General features: G+C 39.3%; 1 protein-coding gene across 1 annotated transcript in view; it reads right to left on the bottom strand.

Annotated features, from left to right (window-relative positions):
- Positions 1-210: 210 nt before the first annotated feature.
- NOX3 (NADPH oxidase 3) overlaps positions 211-25,727 on the bottom strand; it is a 39,744-nt gene continuing 14,227 nt past the window's right edge. Inside the window, exons 6-13 of the mRNA XM_069008546.1 lie at positions 24,836-25,017; positions 21,929-22,058; positions 18,166-18,258; positions 16,880-17,133; positions 13,277-13,439; positions 5,922-6,068; positions 2,548-2,672; positions 211-337 (exon numbers count right to left, since the gene is read on the bottom strand). Of these exons, the coding sequence (XP_068864647.1) occupies positions 211-337; positions 2,548-2,672; positions 5,922-6,068; positions 13,277-13,439; positions 16,880-17,133; positions 18,166-18,258; positions 21,929-22,058; positions 24,836-25,017 (1,221 nt within the window). The remainder of the gene's footprint in view (positions 338-2,547; positions 2,673-5,921; positions 6,069-13,276; positions 13,440-16,879; positions 17,134-18,165; positions 18,259-21,928; positions 22,059-24,835; positions 25,018-25,727) is intronic.

Here is a 25,727-nt window from a genome sequence, read left to right as displayed (position 1 = left end):
TAGCATCATTAAGTAAGCAATGGAAAAGCTAGGGAAGGGGTCCAATTCTTTAGTTGGCATAGGATGGCATGTTTCCACTGAAGTCAATACGCTCTTTCAATTTGGAACTCTCAGTATCTGGTCTGAATGCTGCAGAATGAGTAGAGGATGGGAGAAGATGATAAAAAATACACAATTTGGTAATATCTATATACAGTTAAGAAGTACAGCCTAGAAACTTTCTTTGTTATAGTGAAACTGAACTCCTCTTGGATCAACTGACGAGTATGAATTGCATGTCTTTTGCAGGATCTTAGAGAGAGCCTTGGGTCCACAGAAGAATACACCAATACTGTGGCTGTAATCACAATAACAACAAAAAACATGAGAGTAGCAGGGTAAATGGATACACTGTACCTTTTGGCTGCCTCCAGCTTTGCATCTTTTCAAATGGCTTTTTGAGAAATGCATTTGAAAAATCTTGTGTTACTGTATATTTTGTGTTACATACTGTATAATTTGTGTTGCTGTATTAGAGAATAATAATTTTAATACTTTCATGTCTATTATGTCTTATTACATTATTTATTAGGATTGCTATATTAGAGGTCACAGACTGTTTTAAATGGTAGCTCTTTGGTTTTGATCTTCATATCTTTCTCAGTCAGAGAGGCAAACATACTGCTTGCACTGAAAATTTTAAGTGCTTTTTCTCCAGCTGAGTTAATTTTTTTCCTAAAAAATATACAAAATGCTCAGTTACTTCTGATTTTTCTTCTCCTCCCCCCTCCCCACCACGTCTAACACTTTTCTGCCAAACAATTTTGAAATGGCTGATTTAATATTTGTAAATAGGTACTTCTTATAAAATAAGAACATGACAAATGAAACAATGAACAATTCTGTTCATATGTGCACAAGCATTACAGGGAGCTGGTAACCTGGTTGCCTGCTAGAAACTGCCTAAAGGGTTTGCCTCCAAGTACACTACACTTATTGTTTTAAAACATATATGCAGACACAGATGCACACGTGCTGTGCTGCTGGGGAAAGCTCAATCTGCATAAACGCAGAGGAAGTGACAAGTGATAGCATGAGTTTAAAATGTTTGCTCCTGTAAAGAAGCAAAGGGGCTGTGGATATGATTTTGGTGCCCAAGCCATAGCCTCCAGCATTCATGCCCATATTGCTCTGGTGCTCAGTTGCACCAGGTTTAACCTGCAGCAGTGTATTCCTGCTAATCTGCTAAAAGACACTGTTGCAGCCCAGGAGGAACTCTGTCAACCTAGGTGCAGGGGCCCAAAATTTAGTCAGTTCCTAAAACTGATTGTTTCATTACAGAGTAGAAACTCTTCAGTTTGACTCTTGAATCTTCTATAACTCAGAGCAAGAAAAAATAGGGTGTTCTTTTCTTATTAAGAATCCCTATGTCATGCAAGGTTTTCTTTAAAAGGTTCGACATTGACCATAAACATGGGCATCTAGGTTCAGGAAAAAAATTGAGATTTTTCTGTCAGTTTAGGACTGGCTTTCTACAGAACTACCTCAAGATCCAGTACAGAAAGCTAATGCCCATCTCCGCCTTAAGCAGCAGAAAAACATTTTTATCTCATCTATACTTAACAAAAGTAACTAACAAAAAGTAGTGTTTCAGCTATAACTTTAAAAGCTGTTTATATAGTAGAATCCCTATGAAAGGTCTTTCAAAAGTCATATTTTCTATTTCTTGGCCTTTTTATGCTTTCAATCTTTCATATTTCCTGATTGTATTTATTTTGACCTCCATCAAGTGAATTCTCTATTACTGTTATTTTTGCAATTTTATGGTATTCTTGTAGCTTACTGTATTCTCTTTGATCTCCTCCCTTTCAGCTTTTTCTTGGGTCTTTTTCATCTTTTAAAAAAAGTTTTCTCCTTTTTCTTTTTGTATCTCTGTCTCCCAAGTGCAAGCCTTTATTTTGCATTAACAGGTAAATGTTTGGAAATCACAAAGTCACAAAGATTCTGGAATTTTCTACTGCTGAACACAAAATATTTCAAATTCTTGCTTCAAAGGCTTTCAGGAACAAAGAAGCTTTTCTCAGACCACTAGCAAATCCACCAAGTTCAAATGAACTGTCTTTGCCAGCAGAGATGAACTAATAACAGAACAGCATAGTCTTGCAAGAGCAGCCAAATATGTTAGGGGAACAAACATATCCTTGACATCATAAGAAAAAAATCACAGTTTATCTCTTTAATAACCATCTTCAAGGGAAATTAATGCTACTTTGTCCTTTGTGCAGAACAGTAATTGGATTGTGTGTTTCAATTATATCTGGACAAAGGCCAGGATATTGAAATACTTCTAAATATTAGATTTTCTTGTCCAAAAATTAGATTTTATTGGCATTCTCTTTCCGAGATTTCTTCATTAAAAGCTTCATTAAGCATAAATCTTCTTTCCACACAGCAAAAAAGAAGAAATTATTTTAAAAGGGTCATTTAGAAGGGTTTTCTCTCCCCTCCTCCCACTGTTTATGCTGAGAGAAGAGTTACCTAACAAGGTTAGAAACCAGCCTGCCTTACCTAGGATGGTTTTCAGCTAGTTGCTTGAACTCATTGTCCCAGTTTGGCCTTCCATAACAGGTTTTCTGTCTCAAACCAGTAATTACATCCATCTTGTCATCACAGTGTAGAGCTATGTGAGTAGCCTAAAGGCAAATTTACAGGATAATTTTAGAATCAACAACATGTATTCCAAGTAAGAGGCAAAAGCAATAATGCTGCTTTGCTGGGAAAGGTGGAATGAGGGAAAGGAAACTGTGCAATTATCAAATGGGGGAAGAAGGAGAGGGAGAGGGAGAGGGAGAGGGAGAGGGAGAGGGAGAGGGAGAGGGAGAGGGAGAGGGAGAGAGGGAGAGGCGTATTCGAGAGTTCACAATATTACTAGAATTGTAAAAAGCACTTCCAAAAGTTCCTAAGACCCAAGTCCAGAGCATTCCAGTACTGATGGAAAAGACAGTGGATATACCAGCTCAGCAGGGATAAAAACAGGGGTCCAGCAGAGAACCACCCATATGATGAGGGGTCTGGAGCATCTCTCTTATGAGGAGAGACTGTGGGAGCTAGGCCTGTTTAGTCTAGGGAAGAGAAGACTGAGAGGGGATCTCATTAATACATGTAAATATCTCAAAGGCACCTGTCAGGAGGATGGTGCCAGACTATTTTTGGTGGTGTCCAGTGGCAGGATGAGGAGCAATGGCCATAAACTAAAACTCGAGAGTTTCATCTCAATAAGAGAAAGAACTTCCTTATGCTGAGGGTGGCAGAGCACTGGAAGAGGCTGCCCAAGGAGGTTGTGGAGTCCTCTCTGGAGATATCCAAAACCCTCCTGGACAAGTCCCTGTGTAACCTGCTCTAGGTGAGCCTGCCTTGGCAGGGGGGTTGGGCTGGAGGATCTCACGAGGTCTCTTCCATCCCTAAATATTCTGCGATTCTGTGTAAAACCCTCAATGTTTTGACTTTTCTCCTCAGGTGGAGGCACGTGCAAAGAGTGGATCACCTCAGGTGATCCACTTCAAGTGAGCTGCATCACTCCCAGGTGCCAGGACAAAGATCCTGATTTTCATGGGCATTTACTGTCCTTCAGCTCCTATACTACACCCATTACCATGCCGAGTACTTCCCAGGTGCATTTAAAAACAAAAACCACTGTCACTCCTAATTGTACTGCCATTGGGTAGGAGTAATATGGTTGTTTCCACTACAGACTATCATCATTGCTGTCACTACCAATAAATTACGGGAGGAAAGTAAGTTTAAAGATGGGTTTTGCATTTAGTCCAGGCCCTAGCATGAACTAAGCATCATTATCTTCTTTTGCAGAAGCGGTGGCTGGAATTTAGATCAATTTCCTGGGAATACTGTTTATTTCTTCTTCTAATGAGTTTTCCATGTTCCTTACCAAAACAATTATTCTCGTCAAGCTAAGTTGTCACAAGATGTCATGTTTCTAAAAGCTTCTTCTTGTTTGTTTGAGCCATTGTCATAAAGGACTTGAAATAGTCTAAGAAAGAACTTAAAGTGTTTGGTGAGAGTGGGAGGTAAAAAACGGCAGATTTTTTGTACTGTTTGCAGCAAAACTGTCCATTGAGAAGATGGGCTGTTCTCATTAAGTGGAAGTTTCCCAGAATTTTTGGTATTAGCCTTTGCAGTTGCTCACAGTGTTAAAACTTCCTAGGAGACTCAGGGATATTGCAGGGAGCAACAGGCTGAAACACGAGTGCCTGTTCAAGCAGAGGCAGACCATGTCCCTTATCTGCTTGACCATCTGTTGCCAACATGGAGTCTGCAAAGAGCTCAAAGCATTGAACAAACATGTCTGAGGAGGAGACACCTGTCAATAAAGGAGGATGTACTAGAAGGTGAAAAATGTCCATCCTCCTCGGGTCCAGCTTCACTTGACTATTGGTCATCTGTATGGTGAGACAGGGAGAGAATGCAGAGAATGTTGTTTTGCTTTTTGCTAGGGGAGAAGTAAAATATCACTCAAATATTACTGGTGCTGAAGCTCAAATTTTGAGGAGTGAACAGGAATTTACTAAGAATAAGTAAGTCCTGTAAGATGAGGGAGCTTTGTGGGTATCTGAAGAAGGTGAGGCTGTTACTGAGCACAGTACCCAGGTCAGAGTAGGAGGAAAAGCCACTGAAGACCATTTCTCCAACAGGAGTGGAGATAGATGATAGGGTTGAAGAGAAGAAGAAGGCCCTTCAAAAAAGTGCAGGGCACACGAGTGAAGAGAGACAGATGCCCCAGCAAGAACAGTTGTCACCCTACCTGACTTCTGGCCTGATGTTTGCCCAAGAGCAAAGTGAGGTGATAGTTGAAAGATGAGGGCAACTTTGTGTTTTGTTAGGACAACTTTGTGTTTGTCCCCAATAGCTTCCTTAACAGCAGGTTTTAGGTAATACCCTGTGATATTGCTAATGCAGAGCAGTAGTTTCTGTAACTGCCGTATACTTCACAATGGGAGTAGATTTTTCTGAATATAGCTTTATGCACATACCTTATTACTTGTCAGAAACTCTAAGGAAAGAAGAAAGAAACAATGGGGTTTTTGTATCAGCAGAGGCAGAAAAGGAAAAGCTCTCTGCAATCTGTATTTTTTTCATCTCTACTAGACAGTCATTCAACAGAGACAGCAGGAAATAAAAAAGTAGAGCAAAGACTTTCCTGTGAGCGTTTTTCTGGCAGGTGCCTAACTTAATCACTGCACGGTGTGAGTGATCCATTAAAAAGGAAAGAGAGAGAGAGAGAAAATCAACACATTTGTGTTTAGGTAAAGACTAAAGAAGTTGAATAATATTGACCCAGTCTAAGAATTAGTGCCTGAGGTGGTGTGATCCAATGAAATTATGAGATGTCAAATTTATAGTCAATCAGAGAAAATGTCTTTTCAAACAACATGAATTAGACCATGAAGTTGTTTGCCAAAATGTTCCAAGTGCAGCAGTTTTCAAAAATGCACTGGATATATATGTATGGATGTGCACAACAGAAGTTACAGTAAATAATAGGAGTAAACGAAACCTACACTTTTTAGACAACCCTCCATGTTTCAGTACAAAAATGCCAGAATCTAATGAAAGACTGTTCCTAAGACGTAGAGAAAATGTCCCTTGACGAGCTCCTGAAAGCTCTATGCACTTTTCTGTGAGACACCTGGTAACCATCTTCGCCCAAGGCAAGATGTAGGAGTGGAAGAATCACTGGCTTGATTTCTCCATTCCTGTTTTCCTAAATGTGAGATGCAAACAGACATCTTAGTGTCTTCATATTTACAGTTCTTTGTCTCTCTCCTTCATCCATCATTTATTTATTCAGCTGTTCCTGTTCCATATGTTACCATACTGGAAAAGCAAGGTACATTAACTCAGACTTGTAACAGTTTCATTATTACCTGATTTTCATCCCAGCCAGTAAGAAATATATGATAGCTTAGAAAATCATTTTTCCATTTTTCAGCCATTTTTGTTTCCAAATGGAACAGAAGATCAGCAAACCACTCAAATGCTGATGGGTCTCGACAAATCCAGTAAAAATAAACCTGTCAAATAAAGTAAAGAGATTTAACAAGAAGCAAACTTTCAATGAAACTTCCGAATTACTGGCTCAACTAATTAACCATATAGTGTTTGACTCTTCTCCACTCTAAATTTATTGTAAACATAATTACACGTAATTTTGATGATTTCAAAATTTGATTTTCATCCTAAACAATGAGTGAATATATTAATGTGCTAGTGAAAATAGGCCATGGATGAGCTTCCCATATACCCCTGCCAGTGCATCTCAGCTTTGACTTGTAATACCTAGCCCTTCATTTCTTGCAAATAACTTGATGATTATTCGAAATTTTGGATTTATTTAATTTCAGTTTCATTCAGCATTGACACAAAGAATTCCTTGTTCCTCAAGACTTTATGTCATAGGTTAACTGTTGATGTTGCCAAAAGATAGTTTTGTTCTTCAAGTCATATACTCTGTATAAAACAGGTGAGAGAATGTCCCTATTCCCTTTTTTTAAAAATGTATTTCATGTTTAAATTGGAGCATCTGGTTCCTAGAGAAACCTGAATCTATAATTCTTTTCTAGTTCCTAGACAAACCTGAAACTGAATTTACAGTTGCCAAAGGGGTAAAATGGACCACTATCTCATGATCAGTTTTCTATTGTTTGAAACGCTCCTCTCTATCAAAAATTGACACTGTTTGTCTCATCCAGATTTCACTAGTTTCATTTTTCATCTTTTTTTGTTTGTTGTCTATTGGGTTGGAGAGCCTGTTACCAAAGTTTTTTTCTGCAGGTAGAAATCAGAGGCTGGGATCAAGCTACCCTATAACTGTGTCTATGGCAAACCAAACGTTCCTGGGATCTGTCACTGAGAGGCATCCTTTAATCATTCCTATGGCTTATTTTTCCTACTCTACTGCAGTAAATCAAAAATATAGCAGAGTTTTGGTTTTTTTTAAAAGAAAGAAGCTAATTTATTAATATCTTGGCTTAAGGTAATGCTTGCATAAGAAAAAAAATCTTTCAAAGAAGATGGTTAGTCATTGTCCATATGATGATAAGTTTCTATTTCAAGAATCCTTCCTCTGGCATCTTCAGCTGGAACAGTGGGAGTCCACAAGAACCTTTTTCTGTGCAGTTTTTATAGCCAGCTGTCAAGGGATTATTGTGACCACTCCTGCATGTGCATGATCTATTGTGATCTGTTGTCTTACCTGCATATAAAACATCTTCTAACTAATTAGCTACTTCTAGAAGGCTGTCCTGTATGACCATTTCTGCAGGAATGGTTTCTGATGACCATTTGCAAAAGTCTTGTCTGTGTACAAGTTAATAAATTTTGCAACAGGAACTGCCTCAGGACTGATGAGATTCCCTTGTCCAGGGTCTTATCGATGCACTGAGACTCAGGCCCTCCTAGGCCTGTCAGGAATTACCTTAAGGAGTCTTCATCACAGTCATGATTTCCCAATTGGAAATCTCCTCTAGCAGTGCTGTGCTGTGTAGAAGACTGGGACCAGTCCATCCCCTGGTTTCAGCTCAGTGCCTTGTATGAAGCCTATCCAGATGTAGAGATGACTCCACTGTGAGTTCCTGTACTACCCAGAGGATGAATGTCTGAAATTCCCAGGCTGTCTGCCCAGGCATTACCCTGATGGCAGTCTGAAGTGCAATTACAAGACAAATCTCATTGCAATTCTTATTACTTGAATTCTGTAGCTCTTGCCACACACTCCACCATTATTTCTGACTAGATGGTGCCAAACCTTGAATGGGCCTCTGCAGGCTGTGTATTTTCATAATTTATCCAAAGATGTAATTCACAAACATGGAGGAAGTCTAAAAATACACAATTTCAGATGTAAAAGGAACAGCATGCAAGACAATGTTTAAGCTTATAAAAACTGGATGATTGGAACTTATTTTATTGTGACTGTGATTTTTATTTTGTTGCAAAATCCCTTAGCTTCCTCCAGCTGATCTCCTTTTCTGCTCACCAGCCCCTCTGTCCTTTATTGTACTGCAATCTCAAAGGTGATCTGGAAGGTATGTCCCCAGAGCAATCATTGTGGTGACTCTGATGTTTTGGAAATTGTAGCCCTTTTCCACAGGATCAATGAGGTAAAAATGCGTATTGGACACTTCTGAAGTGAAAAAACCAAAGAAAGAAACCAGAAACCTATAAAGAATTTCCCGAAGATTTAATACACTATGTTGTCAGACTTCTGGTAAGGTGGTGGGAGAAAAATGTGGTAATACCATGCTTCAGTGGAGATTTGGTGAAAGACACTAACAGTAATTTGAGATGCTTCCTAGATCTGAGTGTACTATAAGGGACCATCTGTGGTTTATGTAAGAAATATAAATGATGTATGATCCCAGAAACAGAGATAAGGCATTCAGGGTTAAGTAGGGTATTTTTACAGCCCAGGAATAAGACTGTCTGTAGAACTTTAGTACTAACCATCTTGGCTGTTTGCCTTTTCCCCTTCTGTTTCAACACTTTGCCTTAAATATGAACTCATTGCTTTATGGAGGGGGGTTGCTGCTGATTTACACTGGCATAGGTTATCAGGAAAAAGCAAGCCCACTGACTTTATAGAATTTCATATTTGTGGACAACAGGAGCATTATTTTAAATTACCAAAACTAGGTAAGATTTATAGCCTTAACCTTTATGTAGCTTTTTTGTCTCTGAGTCCTAAAGTCCCCACTTGTTCTATATCCTCAGCACCTCGAAAATCAGCCCACTGAGTGCTGTCAGTCTGTATCACACCATAGCTGTTGATTTATAGTGAGAAATTTCTTCCCCCAGACTCTACTTGATCATCTTATTTCTCAAGTTTTTTCAGCAGTTCATTTTGTGGAAATGTATATTTAGTACATGTGTGTGGAGAGGAGATATGTATCTCTATACAAATAAAGAATTGTTCATGGGGTAGCAACTGGGAGCATGTGGGCAGGACTGGGGGATAAGCACATTCAGAGAAGGAGGAAGAAAAAGCTAGCCAATGATCTGAGACAATATGGTCTTCAACTTGGGGAACTGGTTTCCAGAACATCAGACTATGGATCTTGAAGGAGTGCTTTTAGCTGTTTGCAGGCCTGGCTGTCACAGTCAACTGGCTGTTGCCAGTCCAACCAGCTGGGTCAAGCCACCTCTGGCACAGCCCTCTCAGGAAGGGATGCAGCTTTCTGAAGCTGCAGACATTCCTTAAGCTCATCCCACAGCACCCATTGAGTTGCCTCTTATTTTCACGTTATAGGTGGTGAGCATTTGGTGATGAAGAAAGACTGTCATTATACGAAGTATTCTTGGCTGTGATTATAATCTTAGAAAGAAAAGAGATAGTGAAGAAGGATGGCCTATGGGTAAAAGGAATTAGTTTCCCTTATATCAAAGAGGACTTCTAGTCTAATATGTTAAAATAAATGGTGTTTACAAAGAAGTCTTCCTTTCTTTACACTGACTGCCCATAGCATAGCACAACATATTACATGTACAATTAAAATACAATAAATGAACCAAAAAAATTAATCCTTATTAAAACAGTAGAATAAAGTAGCACCAGTGCACTTCTATAATCAAAAATTATTCTGAATCAGTTTTTTTTCTTGTAAGCCTCATACTATTCACTGACTGCAATTCTTTAGGACCCTTAAAAATCTGGTTTAGATTTATGTTTCATTTGTCTCCACCTACCCTACTGCCATCAATTGCATTCATCAGTTTGATGGCTTGCCCAAGCAAACTGTCTTAAATTTTCCAAGTGCTCTTTTTGCAAATTGAGTTAGATGCAGTATTGCTATTAATCAGATCTGTGATGCAGGGGGTTGAGTAGTCGCTTATTTCTGTAATGCTCTGCTCCCTTGCAATTCATGGATATTTATCCTTCAGTTTCCCACATCCTGAATTTTGTACAACGGACAAGAACAAGAGCTGTGTTACCTCTTTCCTGTAAGGTGAAAGAACATTCTTGGTAAATCAGCTTCCATCATGAGGAAAGTCATTAATAATTATTTGTTGACAAGCATCCATCTGTTTCTCCCTGCTCCCTGAAGGCAGAGTTGGACCTGTAGCTCTGGGCAAAGCCAGCTTTTCACTAAAGGGGTGTCCAAGGAGGACATCTCTCATCCCGGACTCTTGCTGCTCCATCTTAGACATGAAAATCCCTGCAAAAACCTCTTAAACCTGCAGCTGGGCACCTCCCTGCAAGCATCCAGTCCTTCCTGCTCTTGAGTGTACTACATTACCTGTGGGCTGTAGCATACAAAAAAAAAATCAGAGGTTTTCCCCAGTGTAATTAAATCAGGGAGCCACTCCAGGTAAGGCACAGCAGTGCCTGCAGCCTGGGGCACGTGGGATGTGGGGGTTTGGCAGCCTACAGGAGGCACTGACTTCAAGTTAGGGTGGCAGCAAACAGCCTTTCCTATAAATGCATGACAAGGTTCAAATCCATATTCCTAAATATGAAGCAAAATGCTTTAACTGTTCTCAGATGAGATCAGGAAGATGGTTACATTTGACAGAAGAAAGAGTCTAGATTTTTGGGTCTTCAAGACAAGATTTTTGTGCAGAAGGCCATGGACTGGGACAGGGATTTACCTCAGGCAGGGAAGTTGGTCTCAAAACAAATGGAAGAGGCTGATTTTGTTTTCCTCTCAGTATGTAGCTGAACTTAGTGCCACAACATGTTATGGTTGTCTAAAGTCTACATGGATTCAGAAAACAATTAGACTACTTCATGGAAGAAAAAGCTACAAAGGGATATTAAAGACAGAGGTACAGCTCTCGTATCAAGGCGTTACTGAGCTACGAGTTGCTCAATGGGGAGAAAGTGTCCCCTAAAAACCAATCACCATATGATTTTTCTGGTCTGTATACTTTTCTCTAGGTGTTCATAAAGAGCCACTGTTGGAGACAGGATACTGGGCTAGATGGATATTTGGCGGTAATCAGTAGGACCTTTCTTATGTCTTTTGTAGGGAAGAGAAAATGTTTGCTAACACTAGAATCTGATGGATCAGTACAATTTTATCAATTTCAGTAGCAATTGATCTGAAAAATGAGACCACTAATGTGAAGGGGAAAAAAAAAAAAATCATATTATGCATAACTAAAGCCAGTAGAAACTTTCCAGCCATGACTAGCAGTACATGCAAAAAAATGATGGGGAAATGAGGGCTCTAAGGCTATTTAATTGTGAAGAATCAATTAGATAAATGTGTAGTCCTTTTGATTTGTTGGGTTTTTTAAATTATACAGCTGCAGACATTATGGAAACTATGAGTATTTATATCTCAACCATATGTGGGCAACACTAAGAAATATTCGTTCAATAAGCGTAATGATAGCTGTACTCAAATCAAAATGAAGTTGTTAAAAAAAAGAAAAACCTCTTATTTATTTCCTTAATAGACATTTCTATGGTACTCATCATGGCAGAAAGAGAGTGCTGAATACTTTGAGGAAGATTAAATTATTTGTAATTATACCACAAGTGGAAGCTTTTAACCAATGGAAAAAAAAATGTGGAGCTACCCTGAGATTAATCACTCTCACTGAGATGACTGCTAAATTTTTTTAAGTAATGCTATGAACTTCCCCATGACCTTTTATCCACACTTTCAAAATATTTTACAAGCACTGATGAAATTTAGCCTCATAACACCTGTGAAAAATAAACACTGCTATTCCCACTGCACCAATAAGGAAGCCAAGATATAGGAAAAAGACAATCCTGATAATTTTGTATTTCACAGGAATTTAGAAAAAGTGAACACTCTAGCAGAAAACCATGACAGAATGCATGATGCATTTATTTTTGCAGGCACACTTACCCGAGATTCTCCCTAAGCTATGAATGAACACCCTCAGGTATACTGTTGATGCATAGTTAAATTCTGTTATTTTCCCCTTAAGATAGCAGCAATGACAATAATAACAACACTTTTACTTGTATACATGTAGAATATACATAATATACATATATAAAGTTTATATGCATATGCATAGCTCTCCTTCCAGTGAAAAAGATCATCCTGGTACAATCATAGTGTTTGCAAATACACTTCTTTTCACATATAGCATGTATTTCTATTTTTATTTCCCTCCCTCCTCAGTGCTTTTTCTGCCTCAAAGATCCCCCCTGGCGATTTGAACCTGTCCTCAACTCCTCAGTTACTAAAATCCCAGATGCTTTTTCAGTGGCAGCTTGTCATTAAGATGCCAGTTTTAACACTCTTTCATTTAAAAAGATCAGCCCCTTGGTCCTGCAATCAGCTCCATATGTATTGACCCTTTCAGAGATCTGTCCACTCCAATGCAATTTCAGTGTTTGTCCTTAAATGCGAAATGTTGAACACTTCCTAATTCAGCTTTTATAGTGGAAAATGGGCTAAAAGAAGCTGTAATGTCCACAAGCTACCACTTGCCATGATGGATATGGAAGAGAATGTTTAATGCTGATTTTTTTCTAAGTTACCTTCTTGCCTTCACCCCACTTCACCTACTGTCTCTTCTTCACCTAGCCTCCCCCAGTGCTGCCTCACATGCCATTAGCAGAAGGTATATAACAGGTTAGAAAATCAAGAGTATGTTAATTTAATGGGTGCCATCTTTGCCTTATAGGCCCAAATATATTTTTTCAACAAAATAATTAAAGTGGTTTGATGGAGTAATATGCATCATGATATATGCATCTCATCTGGAGCTTAAATGCCTTTTTTATTCCTTCTATGCTGGTCAATATCCTGACTTTGCAATGTGAGAAAAGCAGAAAATGGTTGCTGAATGCAGCATTCTGGACGAGGACACACTGCCAAAAGATCCTCATGAAACTTGCAGCTAGACAAAGAGCAAGTGCTGCCCTTCACTTCTGATTGAGATGACATTGCAGGATTTATTTTTGGTAAGAAAGAGGGTAAGTTTCTCTTGTAGCTCTCTAATTATCTGTCTAGCTATGAAAGACATTCCACAGTTATCTCCAGTTGCTATTGAAAATCTGATTCTTCAATTTTTACTAAAAACACTGCAGCTAGGGCTACCTTCTTTCCTGGGGAATCACAGTGAATTCAGGAGACTTCACCCCAAACAGTTCCTAAGGCAACTGAAAAGGGAGTGGCTGCTTCTCAGAGTTAAAGCACTCAAGTGAGCCTCTAGCTCTGAATTGCCTCTCTCCCCTGGCTAAGTAGGCTCACTTATGGAACTTTTTAATGAAGCAATAAACTTTCCCACCTACCTTCTGCAGTGTCAGTACTGTGTTAGGGTTGCAGCATTTGTACCAAATGGATTTTAAAACAGAGGCAAATGGCGTGACTCCGATTCCTGCTGCAATGCACACACTGACTTGGTAATGGAAGATGTCTGTGGTTGCAGATCCATATGGTCCATCCACAGCCAGTCTACAGCAACAAGACATTTAGTCAAGAGTCAACAACGCACAAAGTGACAAAAGGTTAACATTTGTTGGGCTGTGCATTTTTGAAACTGAATTGCTGTTAAAATAAAAGAGAAGAGACATGTCTAAGATGGCACATAAATTGTCTGTACAAATACATTTAATTTTCAGTGGGTGCCATTTAATAGCAAAGCAACTGTCTTTTCTGAAGTGAGAGAACAAGAGCACCCATGTGGGTTTGGGGCCTGGCCATCTATTTAAGCATGCAATTGCAATTTTCTGGCTTTCTGAAATGTGATTAGTCATATAATTGCATGTCCAAATTTAGCTGTGGAATTTGCATACTTAATTATGAATTACTGAAAAGCATCCTGTTTTAGAGCTTTATTTGTTATATTGTACATATCAAAATGAAGAGGAACAGATTATATTAATCATTTTTAAAAGTTCTGTATTTGAGTTAAAGTAATAAAAGGGAAGGCAAGAAAAAGGTCATCATATGCAAGGGTACTACTATTTTCTCAGCTCTTTCTGAAAAAGCAGTATTTCAGGAATACATTTTTGGCATAATTCTGTACTTAGTATCTGATGTAAAGGCAAAACATGTAAGGACAAATGCTTGTGTATGTTACTACTTCCTGTAATCAATATTGATGATGCCAAGAAATTACTTTTGGTCAAAATCAGAGATGAAAAAGGTTACTGAATAATCAGATTCATTCCTTTAGCAACATGAAGTGTAAATGCACACAGTACTTTGGAGTGCTCTTTCCAGCCTGTCTTTATGCAACATACACACTCTGGAAGATGGTTTCACTAACACCCAGTCCTTAGAAAGAAAAGAAGTTTTTTCTTCCTTTTAGATTTTCTGTTGTTTTTGTTCTTTATTGCATGAATCATCCTTAAAATTTATTCTTAAGTAGTATAAACAAATAGGCACACATAATTAAAATGAAGTGTTTTAATAGGAAGAGAAAGGGGGATCCCCAAGTGATGCTGCACACAAATATAGGGACACAACATATCTCAAACCTTATTGTTAGTTTTTTAAAAGCCCCAGCAAACATTTTCCCTTTTATTTCAATATTCAGAATACTCTGCAAGTGAGGTAGCAAACAAAACAGCTACTCTGGCATAACTTCTGGAAATTTGACCTTAGACATAAAGAATTTTTTTTTTTAATGTGTGCAATTATTTAGATTATTGCCCAGCCCAGTATTTTTTTGAGCACTCAAAACTTCCTGTAAAATATGGTTAATTTATGGTATATATGTATAGTGCCTAAGAGCAGCTTTCAGATAAACTTTCTATGTAGTTCAATGTGAGGCTGGAAGCAATTCTCATTGTTGTCAGTAGATTGAGAAAAAATTGATCTGGAAGAAATTTCAAGGATTCTCTAGTCTGTTGCTGTGCTATAAGACAGGTTCAATTATTTCTGAATCATTCCTTGGAGAGATTTGTCTTGTCAGTCTGCTCCTAAATCCTCAGGTGACAGAGATCCCGTCACTGGTTTGAATGCCTTCTTCAGCCATAGCTGTACAGCTTAGCCAAATACAAAGCCTCAGACAAACAGCGAGGAGAAAGAGGAGGAGGAGAAACTGAGCTATGCAACTCATTTATTTGATCTAGACAGAGTGGAGGAAGGTAAAGACAGTAAACAAAGTGACAAAAAATATTACATTTGCATTTGGCCAAGAGAAGTAGAAAATAGGGCTATGGACTTTCCAGCTGTAGTTTGGATTTAGTCCATATTCATCGTATCCATGTCCACAATTTCATTAGAAAAGAAATTATAGTTATGGGGAAGGCAGGAGAAATATTTAGTTTCGAAAAAGTATCATTAACAGATTCTATGATTATTTTTTGAGTTTAAACATTTGCTGATCACCATGATGATTGTGTAGTACTCCTGACTGTAAGAGAAGTTAGATTTTGGGGCAATGTATTAAAACAGCAATTATGTCAGCCAAAATCCTTAAGTGACATAATATAGAACTTGATTATTTTCACAGAAATAGTGTATTCTATGGTTTTAGCTCCCAAACTGGTCAGAAATCACAACTGCCTTTGCTACCTATAGATATGCATGAACATTTTATTGTAATCTTTTTTTATTAATTAAAAAACACATATTTTGTTCTTAACCCTACCTTATTACTTGGTTGCTACATCTGCTCAGTTTCTGCTAAATGTTATTTTTTAATATAGTCACCAATTTGGTGTATATCTTTAGATATTGAAACCATGAAAATGATCTGGTTTTTGCTTTATTGCTAGTTTAACTATTGAAATATTGTTTTTAGTACATAGCAAGAAAGCAACTGAATGATGTAATTAGGCACCCCAACAAGATTAAAAAGAAGAGTGTTTATATATGAAAGTATTGTTAATTTCAGCCCTGCATTATGGCAAGCAACATTTGATAACGTTTTTCTCTTTCTCATTTTTTACACTTGCTGTCAATCACTTTGAACAATTTTTGCCCCAGTTCTGCTGAAATGGCATACTTCTCATTCCAGTTGCCTTTAACAAAGGCACTGATTTCATTTCTAATTCTTATTAACTGATACAATGCAAGGACTGGACCAGACTTTCTTCTCTGCACCCACCCTCTAGCAGACCTCTGCAGCTCATGGGGTCTATAAACTTTCCAGGGGGAAATCAGTCCCTCTGGTCCCAGGCTCTACACACTCCACCAGAATTTAAATGATCCTGTGCTGGGCTCTTTGTTGCTGAAAATCTCCCCTATTCCTGCAAGCAATGCAGGAGCAGAGCTACATGGTTTGAATCCATTATGTATAGAGCCATGTCCTTAGCTGGAGTAAGCTGGGATGGCTCAGAGGATGCCTGCTAACTTGGAGCAACAGACCATCAACTTTTTGCTTGTGTTAAGATGATGCAGATACAGGATTTGAACACAAATAATGTTTATAAAGTGGAGCAGAGTTTGGGAAATGGAGACAGCATCGAAGGAGACTGTCAGAAAGAAGTAAGTTTTAGGCAGAAGTTTCAGGGACCACAGATTATCTAAGGAACTGAAAGGGAAAAGCTGGAATTTTGGATGGTAAGTGATGGGCACCATCAGAGCATGAGCGTAAGCATAGAGGCACAAATCTAGCAGATATTTTCCAGCATCATTTATTAAACAATCATCATTCAAAATAGAGATCTTTAGGTGTACATATAGGTATTAGAGATCTAGATGGTAGTCCATTGACATGGACTTTAAATCTTGGATTAGTCATCCTCTTGGTAGCTGCTGGCCCCAGTTCATGGCTATTTGTTTGTGGTGTTTTTTAGCATAATGCTGTATTTATGAATCCTGAACTATAGTCTAATAATGTATCATAAAAAACACATGCAAAATTAATTAAAGTTAAAATATTAACATTTATTTTAAAACGTAGAAGTAACATTTAAAAATATATAGTCTCTTGTTCAAACCTTGGTAACATCCACAATTCCTTGAAAGCTTTTTCCTCGGCTCCAAAGGCCTTGAAAAGGGCTGCAGTCCAATCCCCAACAACTCGTATGTGGACACTGAAGTATTCCTCCTCGGGAGCTGAGGTGAGGGTGAAAGGGTGCCATTCCAGCTGTGAGACAGATGGACACTGTAGAAAGATATACTGACCAGCTCCCATTTTAAAGCCATGTTTCTTCATGTGAAGCTCAAGGACTCCAGAGGAATGTGTCACCACCTGAACAATGACAAAGGGACAAATTTTATTTTCATTCAGAAGGGTAAATGTTTGTTTTCATTAGGTCACAGATACCCTAACCTGCATGTTGCAGTGTTGTTGCCCAATAGGTTGAGAGTATATGCAGTATGTATTGTGGGACAGCTTGACTTCTGAGTGCAAGAGGCAGAGGAAAGGCTGTAACAATTCAACAATTTGTCAATTTTCTTGGTATAACCTGTGCAAAAGTATTTCTTAATTGATTAGAATAATTAATTAATTCCTAGATTTACTCTCATGTAACACTGCTAAATCTGTGGGATTATGAAGAAAAAAGCACAGTGAGCTCAATCCTAATACACTTTTATAAAGAGGTAATCTCAGTTAAGCAGCAGTTTTGTATGTCACACATAGTATACTGAGATTCTCAGATCACAGCCACTCTGTGAAATCAGCAGCAAGAATTATCCAACATCCTGTTCCCCTCACACAAGATACACCTGTTTCTGATCCCTGGCTTGATACATGTGGACTCAGCTGCTTCAGTAGTGACATCCTCAATCTATTCTGATGTGACTTAAATAATCCCTTGACACAGCTGGGAGAAGTTGTTACAGTGGTATTAGCAAGGCTTCAACTATATATGCTAACTTATAATGTAACTCCTTCATCTCCTGGAAGCTTCCAGATTTTAAAGTAAAAACCGTGTTCTGCTACTGAAGTCAAGGTAGTCTCTGGCATTAACTGCAGTGGAACATGGTTTTAGTTCATTAAAAAGAGAGACCACAAGCAGATGTTTGTGTCATGGTGGTGTAAAGTCTGGTACTTCATTAATCAAGTTTGGTGCCATATGGAATATTCTTATGGATTTGCTATTGGAATAAATGCAAAACCTAAAATCAATACTTGGCTGAAACCATGCTAATGATTGAAAAGTTGCTGAAGCTAGGGGTGAAAAATGAGGTCCTAACATAGAGAAGTTACCTATAAATGATAAAAAAGTTATTGACATAATGGGTTTTTTAATGTAGATGTGCAAGCTCTGTTCCATACCTTAGTAATGATGACTTCCTGTTGAAATCTCCAAAACCTAACAGTTCTTTCACAGATGTACAATAGCATAGGACTTAAAACCCACTTCCAAGCCTGTAGAAAATTGCATAATTAAAAGCAGCATTTATTTGAATGTCTACAAAAATACTTTGCTTTTCTGGTTTCAATCAGCAGGTAAAATGATTTGATTTTCTGTGATTTTTGGTTCATCTTTCTCAAGAGAGTATTTGTGTTGCTGCTGTAGCAGTTCTGGCTTTCTTGTGGAATAGACATATGGGACTCCCTCACAAACACACTCCAATAGCAGTGCTAATATCTATCTGTACTCTGGCCAAGAAGAGTCCTTTACAATCTTTTCCTATTAAAAGGCAAAGGATTAATGTATTTAGGTGTTGTTACATATAGATATCATTGGACCTGAAGCTGTATAGATGTGTACAGTTATACAGTATTACCCATAGCCTTACAATCTCTTTTTCCCCCAAAGTCTAAAGTATTTTGGAGTGGTCATAAGAAAACATTAAGCCCCAAATATTCAATTAGAGAAATGGGATTCATTTCTACGTAATCCACTAGTCAACTCTTTATCAATAAATGCTTTTTTTTGATCTGGGATACTAAGTTGGTCATACTTTAAGTACTGCAGTTGATTGCTGTGCTTGTACTTGCTAATCGTATGTACTAATCCCTATAACAATCAGAGATACTTGGATATTCAAGTATACGAGCAGATCATCTCACGGAGTTGCACTGATAGCTAAGATAATTAAATGTAATTGAATCTTCATGATTTAAAAAGAATCCTTCCTTTTTTTTTCTTTTTTTCCTGGAAGAGATACTGTTTTATTTCCATTTTTGTTAATGACACAGCTCATTCTAGCAAACTGAATATGCCACGATCATGTGGCTTTTAAAATCGTCAAAGAGTAACTTTACTTGCTGAAACATTGACTTTGCTCCACAAGCTGGGTAACAGGGGTTATAAAGTGTCTTTTATGAGAAGCAAGCCATAAAATTATGTGGCTTCCTTAGAAAGTGCTAAGAGGGTGGAGTGGCAATTTCCCAAGGTTAAGTCTTGAAAATTAAATTAAAAAAAAAAAGAAGCATGATTTAATAATGGGAAGAAACCAGCATAAGCCAGAAGATTCTCAGCTAAAGCAGAAACTCCACACATCCGTTGTCCCTAAATACTACAGGTGTCTCTGCGCAGTGGGTAATCTCATGTCTTGAATACATTTGCATATATCAAGCCACAATAATGATGAGATCTGTTTTTCCTCCCTTCCATTTGTGCTACCTGTAAATAAAAGCATGTGACAGGAATGATAAGGTTGCAGGCTACCCTGTGCGAGAGCTCAGCTGGAATTTTAAATGTGCCATCCCTCCAGTGCAACGGAGCATTCAATCCAAAATATCTCTTGGCTTGGTTGGGACAACGGGGCATCCACCAGGAGAGATGGGCTCCTAAGCAACTCCTGGCTGGCTAATCAGAGCATCAGTATTCTTGCCCAAGTAGAGTTTCCTCCTGTAATGAGAATGAACTGAGATGGGGCGGTGATGGCTCAGGCGAGGCTGTGAGGATAAAAGTCCGGGTGCCCCGGGTGCAAGAGGAGTATTCCATCGTCCTCAGCGGGAGCCAGACTGGGCTGCTTCCTACCTGCTGAAATAGGGAGCAGGGGAGCAGGTGTGACGTGACTGAGAGAGGGGTTCTGTCGTGGTAGCCTGCCCCAGGCGCCGTGGCCAGCGTGGTGTGCCCTCTGGTGTCACTGCACTCTGTCCCAGCAGCGGTGTCCCCTCCCTGCTCTGTCCCACCCGCGCCAGCCCCTGCCGCTGCTGCACAAACCTCGCCGTGGCCTTTTAGCCTCTGAGTGAGTCTGTGCTATTTATCTGCGCTGTCTAGCAGGTATCACACCATAGCACGCTACACATCCAGCAAGGCACTGTTCATATCGATGATCTATATGCCGTGTGGTATTATCACAATTCATTTAAAGTAATGTGACTGTGCAAGTATGGCCCTGGGTAGGCAGGAAAGTGTGACAAAATAGGTTTAACATAGAGAAGTGGAAGTTCTTTCCAGTTAGTTTTATGATAATGAATGTCAAGACATGCTGTTGGAAGCAAGCTTGTGTCTGTATTCATGGTGTGTAGCCATGTATTGATTTTTATGGTGACATTGTAGCTGAAATTTTTAGAAAGGCATTCATTTTCTCATTAATATGCTGGTTGGATAGTGGCTAACAATAGTTTAGTTTAAGAAAAATCTATGTCAGCCATTAAAAGAGCTACCAGACACTGAATGTTAATTTTTCTCCTTTACTTTAGGATTTCCTTTGGTATATTTTTTTCTTTTTGGAAGAAACAACAGACACTTGCATATGAGCAACCTAAATCTTGAGCTGAAAATGTTAAATGATTTTGTTTGTATGCAAGACATCTGACATACTGTACAAGTCTGCTACTTAATTACCCCCTGTGGATTTGCAATCTTGTTCTAGCAAAATCACCCTTCCATGGGACGTTTTTCCTGCCTTGTGCCTTTCCCTTTCATAATTCATTGTTTCAAATTCTCTCCTTTTTACATAACTTAAGACATCAAGGCTGGACAGCATGAAGCGTGTGCCCCAAAGCAAGGACATGATTTTCTCTCCACCTTATTCTCCCTTGGTATTTAAACTACCCATACTAAAGTACTATTAGTTAAAATAATAATATTAATTTGCATCCCTAGCTTTACAGTTCTATTGTATTTTCTGTATCTCTACCCTCATAAGGTTTTCACTTGGATGCTGTCTTTGTGCAATGAGCACATCAGGGATATTGGTGATACTGAATTATTCAAAATAAATGCATACAATAGATCGGATAGAGTACAATTTTGATACTCATACCCTTCAAAGGGAGTGTTAGTCTTCACTAACTAAAGGATCTTCCAGAAATAAAAATTGCTGTTAATGACATCGAAATTGTATACAATAGTCTTCACCTGCATGTGTCTATACTCATTACAGAGGAGGTTGAGATCACTATTTTAATGCACAGGGAGAGGTCATGGAAGAGGAATGGGAAACTGTGGGATATGCCCAGCCCTTGCCCTGGAGGGATCTCTGCTGAGACAAGAGATTTTGAAATTGCACAGCAGGACTCCCTGGAAAGGCAAACCACTTCTTGGATCATGGCGAGGAAAAGTGGACCCACAATCCTTTGAGAGACACTATGCAGATCTTTCTGTAACCCATTGGTCTGTCCCAGACCCTCTGTAACCCATTGGTCCCCCACTGATCCCCCGTATCCCTATAAAAGGAAGCCCCCTGGCTCTGTGGGGGGAGAGAGCTTGTCCCTGGCTTTCCCCTTCGCCGGAGGGAACCAACAATAAAGCTGCCTCTGTGCGGAACCAGCCACACGGGCCTTCTCGTCTCTCTCTGGTCTGCTTTGGCCTGGAGGTGCCCTGCAGAGCTGAGCTGGAATCATGAGCTGATAATCACTAAAGAGCTGACAGCCTCTGCAAGGGCCCCTCTGCCAGCAGCTGAGAGGAAGACACTGGGCCTCAGGAAGGCGATCCCTTTCAGGACCATCTCTCTGGACCAGTCACCTCTTCCTGGGTCAGAGCTACTGACCCCACCACCAGCTGTAGGAAACTACTCTCTAAACATAAGACTAAGTGCCAGTCACTAGCATATGCTCCAGCCCCTTGCTCCCTAAGACATTTGGCCTCCCAAGAAAGGAGAGTAAGTTAAAAACACGAGACAAACATCACTCTTACCACAGGTTTGTTGCCAGAAAACTGTGGCAGAGGGCACTGAGTGGCATTCTCCCATTCCCAGTAGTGATCTTTGCAGTAAGTGACATTGTGAAGCAGCAGACTCTGAGGCGTCTGACCTCGGACAAGCTGACTTAAAACAAAAATGTTCATCAGTGATATGCTTCTTTCCAAGGTTTCTGTGTCTCTGTACCTATTGCACCAATAATCAAATGCCACTTCTGAGATAAATGAAAGTTTGAGAACTGGCCACTTCAAACCTGTTCTGATCTCCTGTTCAAATTACCCTTCCTTTAGTTTTGCAGTGATTTTTTCACCAAAGGCAAGAAGTGTGCTATAATATTGATATCCATCAGTGCAGCTGAAGTGCAGAGAGCCCTTGCATAGAAAATGTACATTTTACTGTATGTGGCAAAATTTGATTTCCAAGTTCTTTGGAGTAGGCTCTTTCACCTCCTCTGTATTTGAGCATCTGGTAGTGTTTAGTAAAGTGATAAAATTTAATAGTGACAGACCTTCTCTTTCCTTTACTGCTTTCTAAATGCATTTTTTAAAACTACAAATAAAGTTGGAAGAGTGTAATTAGATGTACACTCTCTAAACATACTAAATTCTAGCTTCCTTGCTTCTGAGAATGTTAATGTTGTGATTTTTTCAAAATATATCAATCTTAACTGTTCAGTTTAAATGGGTTTCACCTGGTGTTGATTGTGGGCAGAGAAGGAAGATTTTTATGGGGAAACCCTGTTTGTTTCATATTGTTTCTCTGAATTTTCCCTTGCATACTTAGTTTGTCTCTGCCACCTGTTCAGACAGAAAGAAAAGGAGTTAGGTTGAGTGAGGTCTGTTCAGCCACCTGGGAAGGAGAAAGAAGTGGGAGGTGGATGAAACTTTGGGGTTTGACTCTTTTTCATTACTGGGGTAGTGGTAGGGATGTTCTGGGGCAGAAGGAAGCTCTGTTGCACTGCACTCCCAGCCTGGAGCGAGCAGAGTGCTCATTGAATGGTATTGATAGGGCTCTTCAGCCAGTGTCCCATTTTTGGGGAAGTCTCTGCCTGAGTAGTGTTGGTCAGCCGGGTAGACAGAGGGAGCTTACAAAGCTGAAGGCTTTAAAGGGTTCATTATAGTAGTTTGAAGTTAGATTCTAAAAGTTTTGCCAGAGAGGGAGGGGAGAGGGGCATTTTAATCAGGCCAGGATACGGTTTACAGCGTTTGCTTGCAAATCTGCCTCTATAAAATGGGACTAACTGTAAAATGGGCCAACTTCAGGAACACTGAAAGCCAAACTGGATGTGGCAACTCTCAAACCACAAGGAAAGAGGTGAGAAAAGTAACATGCCACAAAACATTTTACTGGCCTATTCCCTGCCTCATGATGATGCCATCCATGTACCTCCAGAGAGCAGGCATATGCACATGCTGCTGTGGGCTAGGAAGTTCCACTCTGTTAAAGAGTTGTGGTCTGTACATACTTCAGTGGTGGGCAACAGCATCTGAGTATTTTATGAAATAGACATAAAAAGTATATTATGATAATAAGGACAGGCTGATAGGGTTTTTAGCAACCTGGTGTAGTGGGAGGTGTCCCTTCCCATGGCAGGGGGGTTGGAACTAGATGATCATTATGTCCCTTCCAACACAAACCATTCTGTGATTTTGTGAACACCAAATGACTGTCCTTGGATCTGAAAAGCTTAACTACAGCTTGTGGCCATGTGCACACAAGCTATGCAGCAGGAAAAGATCAATGGAACAAAGCAATCTTTGTTGAGGGCCCCTCACTGGACATGATTGAGGGCTACCTAGGGTTTAGGGCTAATTCTGGCTTGGTCCTGTGAATGGATCACTGGTTAGCTCTTGGCACACAGCAATGTGTTCCTGTGAGTGTATTTCCACCCCTAACACTGGGTTTTGCAGCCCAAGTATTGTACCATGGTATGAGCCAAACCTAGGCGGTGAGGAAGACCATGAGATTTACCTCAAAACTGCACTCACTGAATTAGAATGTGAATGTAGACTCACATGAATGCTATCACACAGAAATGAGAAGAGGAAATGGAGGATAGCACACAAGGGAGAAGCAGATTTTGCCAGTGGAGCTGGAAACAGAAGATAGAAATGTTTTCAGCTTTAAGCACCTTCCTGCTCTCACTTTGCATTGACAGAGGATTGATCAGTCCCTGAGCTTCTCAGGAAAGGTCCTATGAATCTGCTGTCCCTCACTGTAAGGAATAGAATCCTCTTCTAAGAGGACAGAACTTTCTTTTGTGCTGAGGAACAGGGAGACAAACAGCAACCAGGCAGTCATCCGTGTCCATAAAAGCCATCTGACTGGGCTAGTCACAAGCCTGAGTTGTTTGTTACTGTGGTCATTTAAACCTGGTTTGTAGTATAGTACCTAGCACTACTACACAGTATGTCTGTATGGTGAGGAAATTTGGGGTTCTGGTCCTTGCAGAGAAAGGTCAAAATCACTTTACCTTTATGGATGCAGAGGAGAATGGCCACGGACACCTACCATAGGGTAAGCGACATGCTGAAAGCTTCTCAATCTTCTACAAGGTCTGTTGCAAAATGCCTTACAAGAGCTATGAGTGTAAGGTCTATCCGTTACCAGTTTGAACACACAAAGATTTGATTCCTGATCTATAATGTCCCCAGTTCCCAAGCATGAAAGTTCATTCACTGATAAGGTGCAGGTTATAAGATGGTAGAAGAGTGGCTGAATAAACTAAAGGACACTTTCAGACCTCAGAAAAGTGATGTGTTTTAATTTCAGAGTGTTCTCATTTTGTAATCTCACCAAAGATCCCAGCAGTTTATTAGTAGAAAAGCACGGGATTGTAGATTTAGATAGTGTTTCATCTCAACTGTGTACATATACCCCATGTAGTTCATGCAGACACTTACCCCATACCATGGATTATTAAACCAGTGAAGAAAACCACAAAGAGGTGATGGGTGTACCAGAACACCTCATAGCATGACCTTCTGATGAGCTCAGTGGATGAAGTCATGATCAGAATTAAAGCCACAGTTATCACAACTCCAGTTATTCCAGCTATTGTAGTTAGTACTTCTCCTGTTGTGTTCTAGAATAAGAATACATTATTAGTATTAGTACTAGTAGTTATTGTTGTTATAATTGTTACTTTTATTACTATTTCTGTTATGTTTTTTTTATTATTGTTTCTGTTGCTGCTATTACATGTGAAGCCAAAATCTTCAGCATAGGAACAAAACCAGAACAGGACATAGAAGCAAGGCAAGCCTTCATTTTAACACAGAACAGCATGGAAAGACAATCCCTCTGCTCCATTTCTACTCAGGCTTATTCCAAACAGATATGTAAATATTTGCTGCCACTTAGTTGTTTCAGGAATTGAAAGGAGGAAATTAGACAGTCTCATTCATACTTTTATCAATTTTGCTTACATAAAAGTGTGTCACAAATAAAGAAAAATCATTACAGAAATAAGATTAAACCTAGAAGTGTGATAAAGAAAACAGTACTAGAAACCAGCTTATTTATGTGAGGGCGATAAAGTCAGGTGCTAAGACACCTGCAGCCATAAAGGTGTGGAACTCTTTTGTGCTTGCTTTACGTCAAAGTTTGTGAGGCTGTAGCAGCCCTGAAATGGTGTACAAAGGTGGCATACTCTCATTTACCTAAAAAACTTATCTTGTTTGCCTGTTCCTTACATTTATCTGCAGATGCATTGCATAACACTTGGGTTTATTTTTTAAAAAACATATTTATATTTACATTTTTATTCTTGTCAGTGATTAAACATTAATATGA

Source organism: Aphelocoma coerulescens, chromosome 3 (genome assembly GCF_041296385.1).
Source record: "Aphelocoma coerulescens isolate FSJ_1873_10779 chromosome 3, UR_Acoe_1.0, whole genome shotgun sequence".
Classification (NCBI taxonomy): domain Eukaryota; kingdom Metazoa; phylum Chordata; class Aves; order Passeriformes; family Corvidae; genus Aphelocoma; species Aphelocoma coerulescens.
This window is presented reverse-complemented; position numbering and strand designations above follow the sequence as displayed.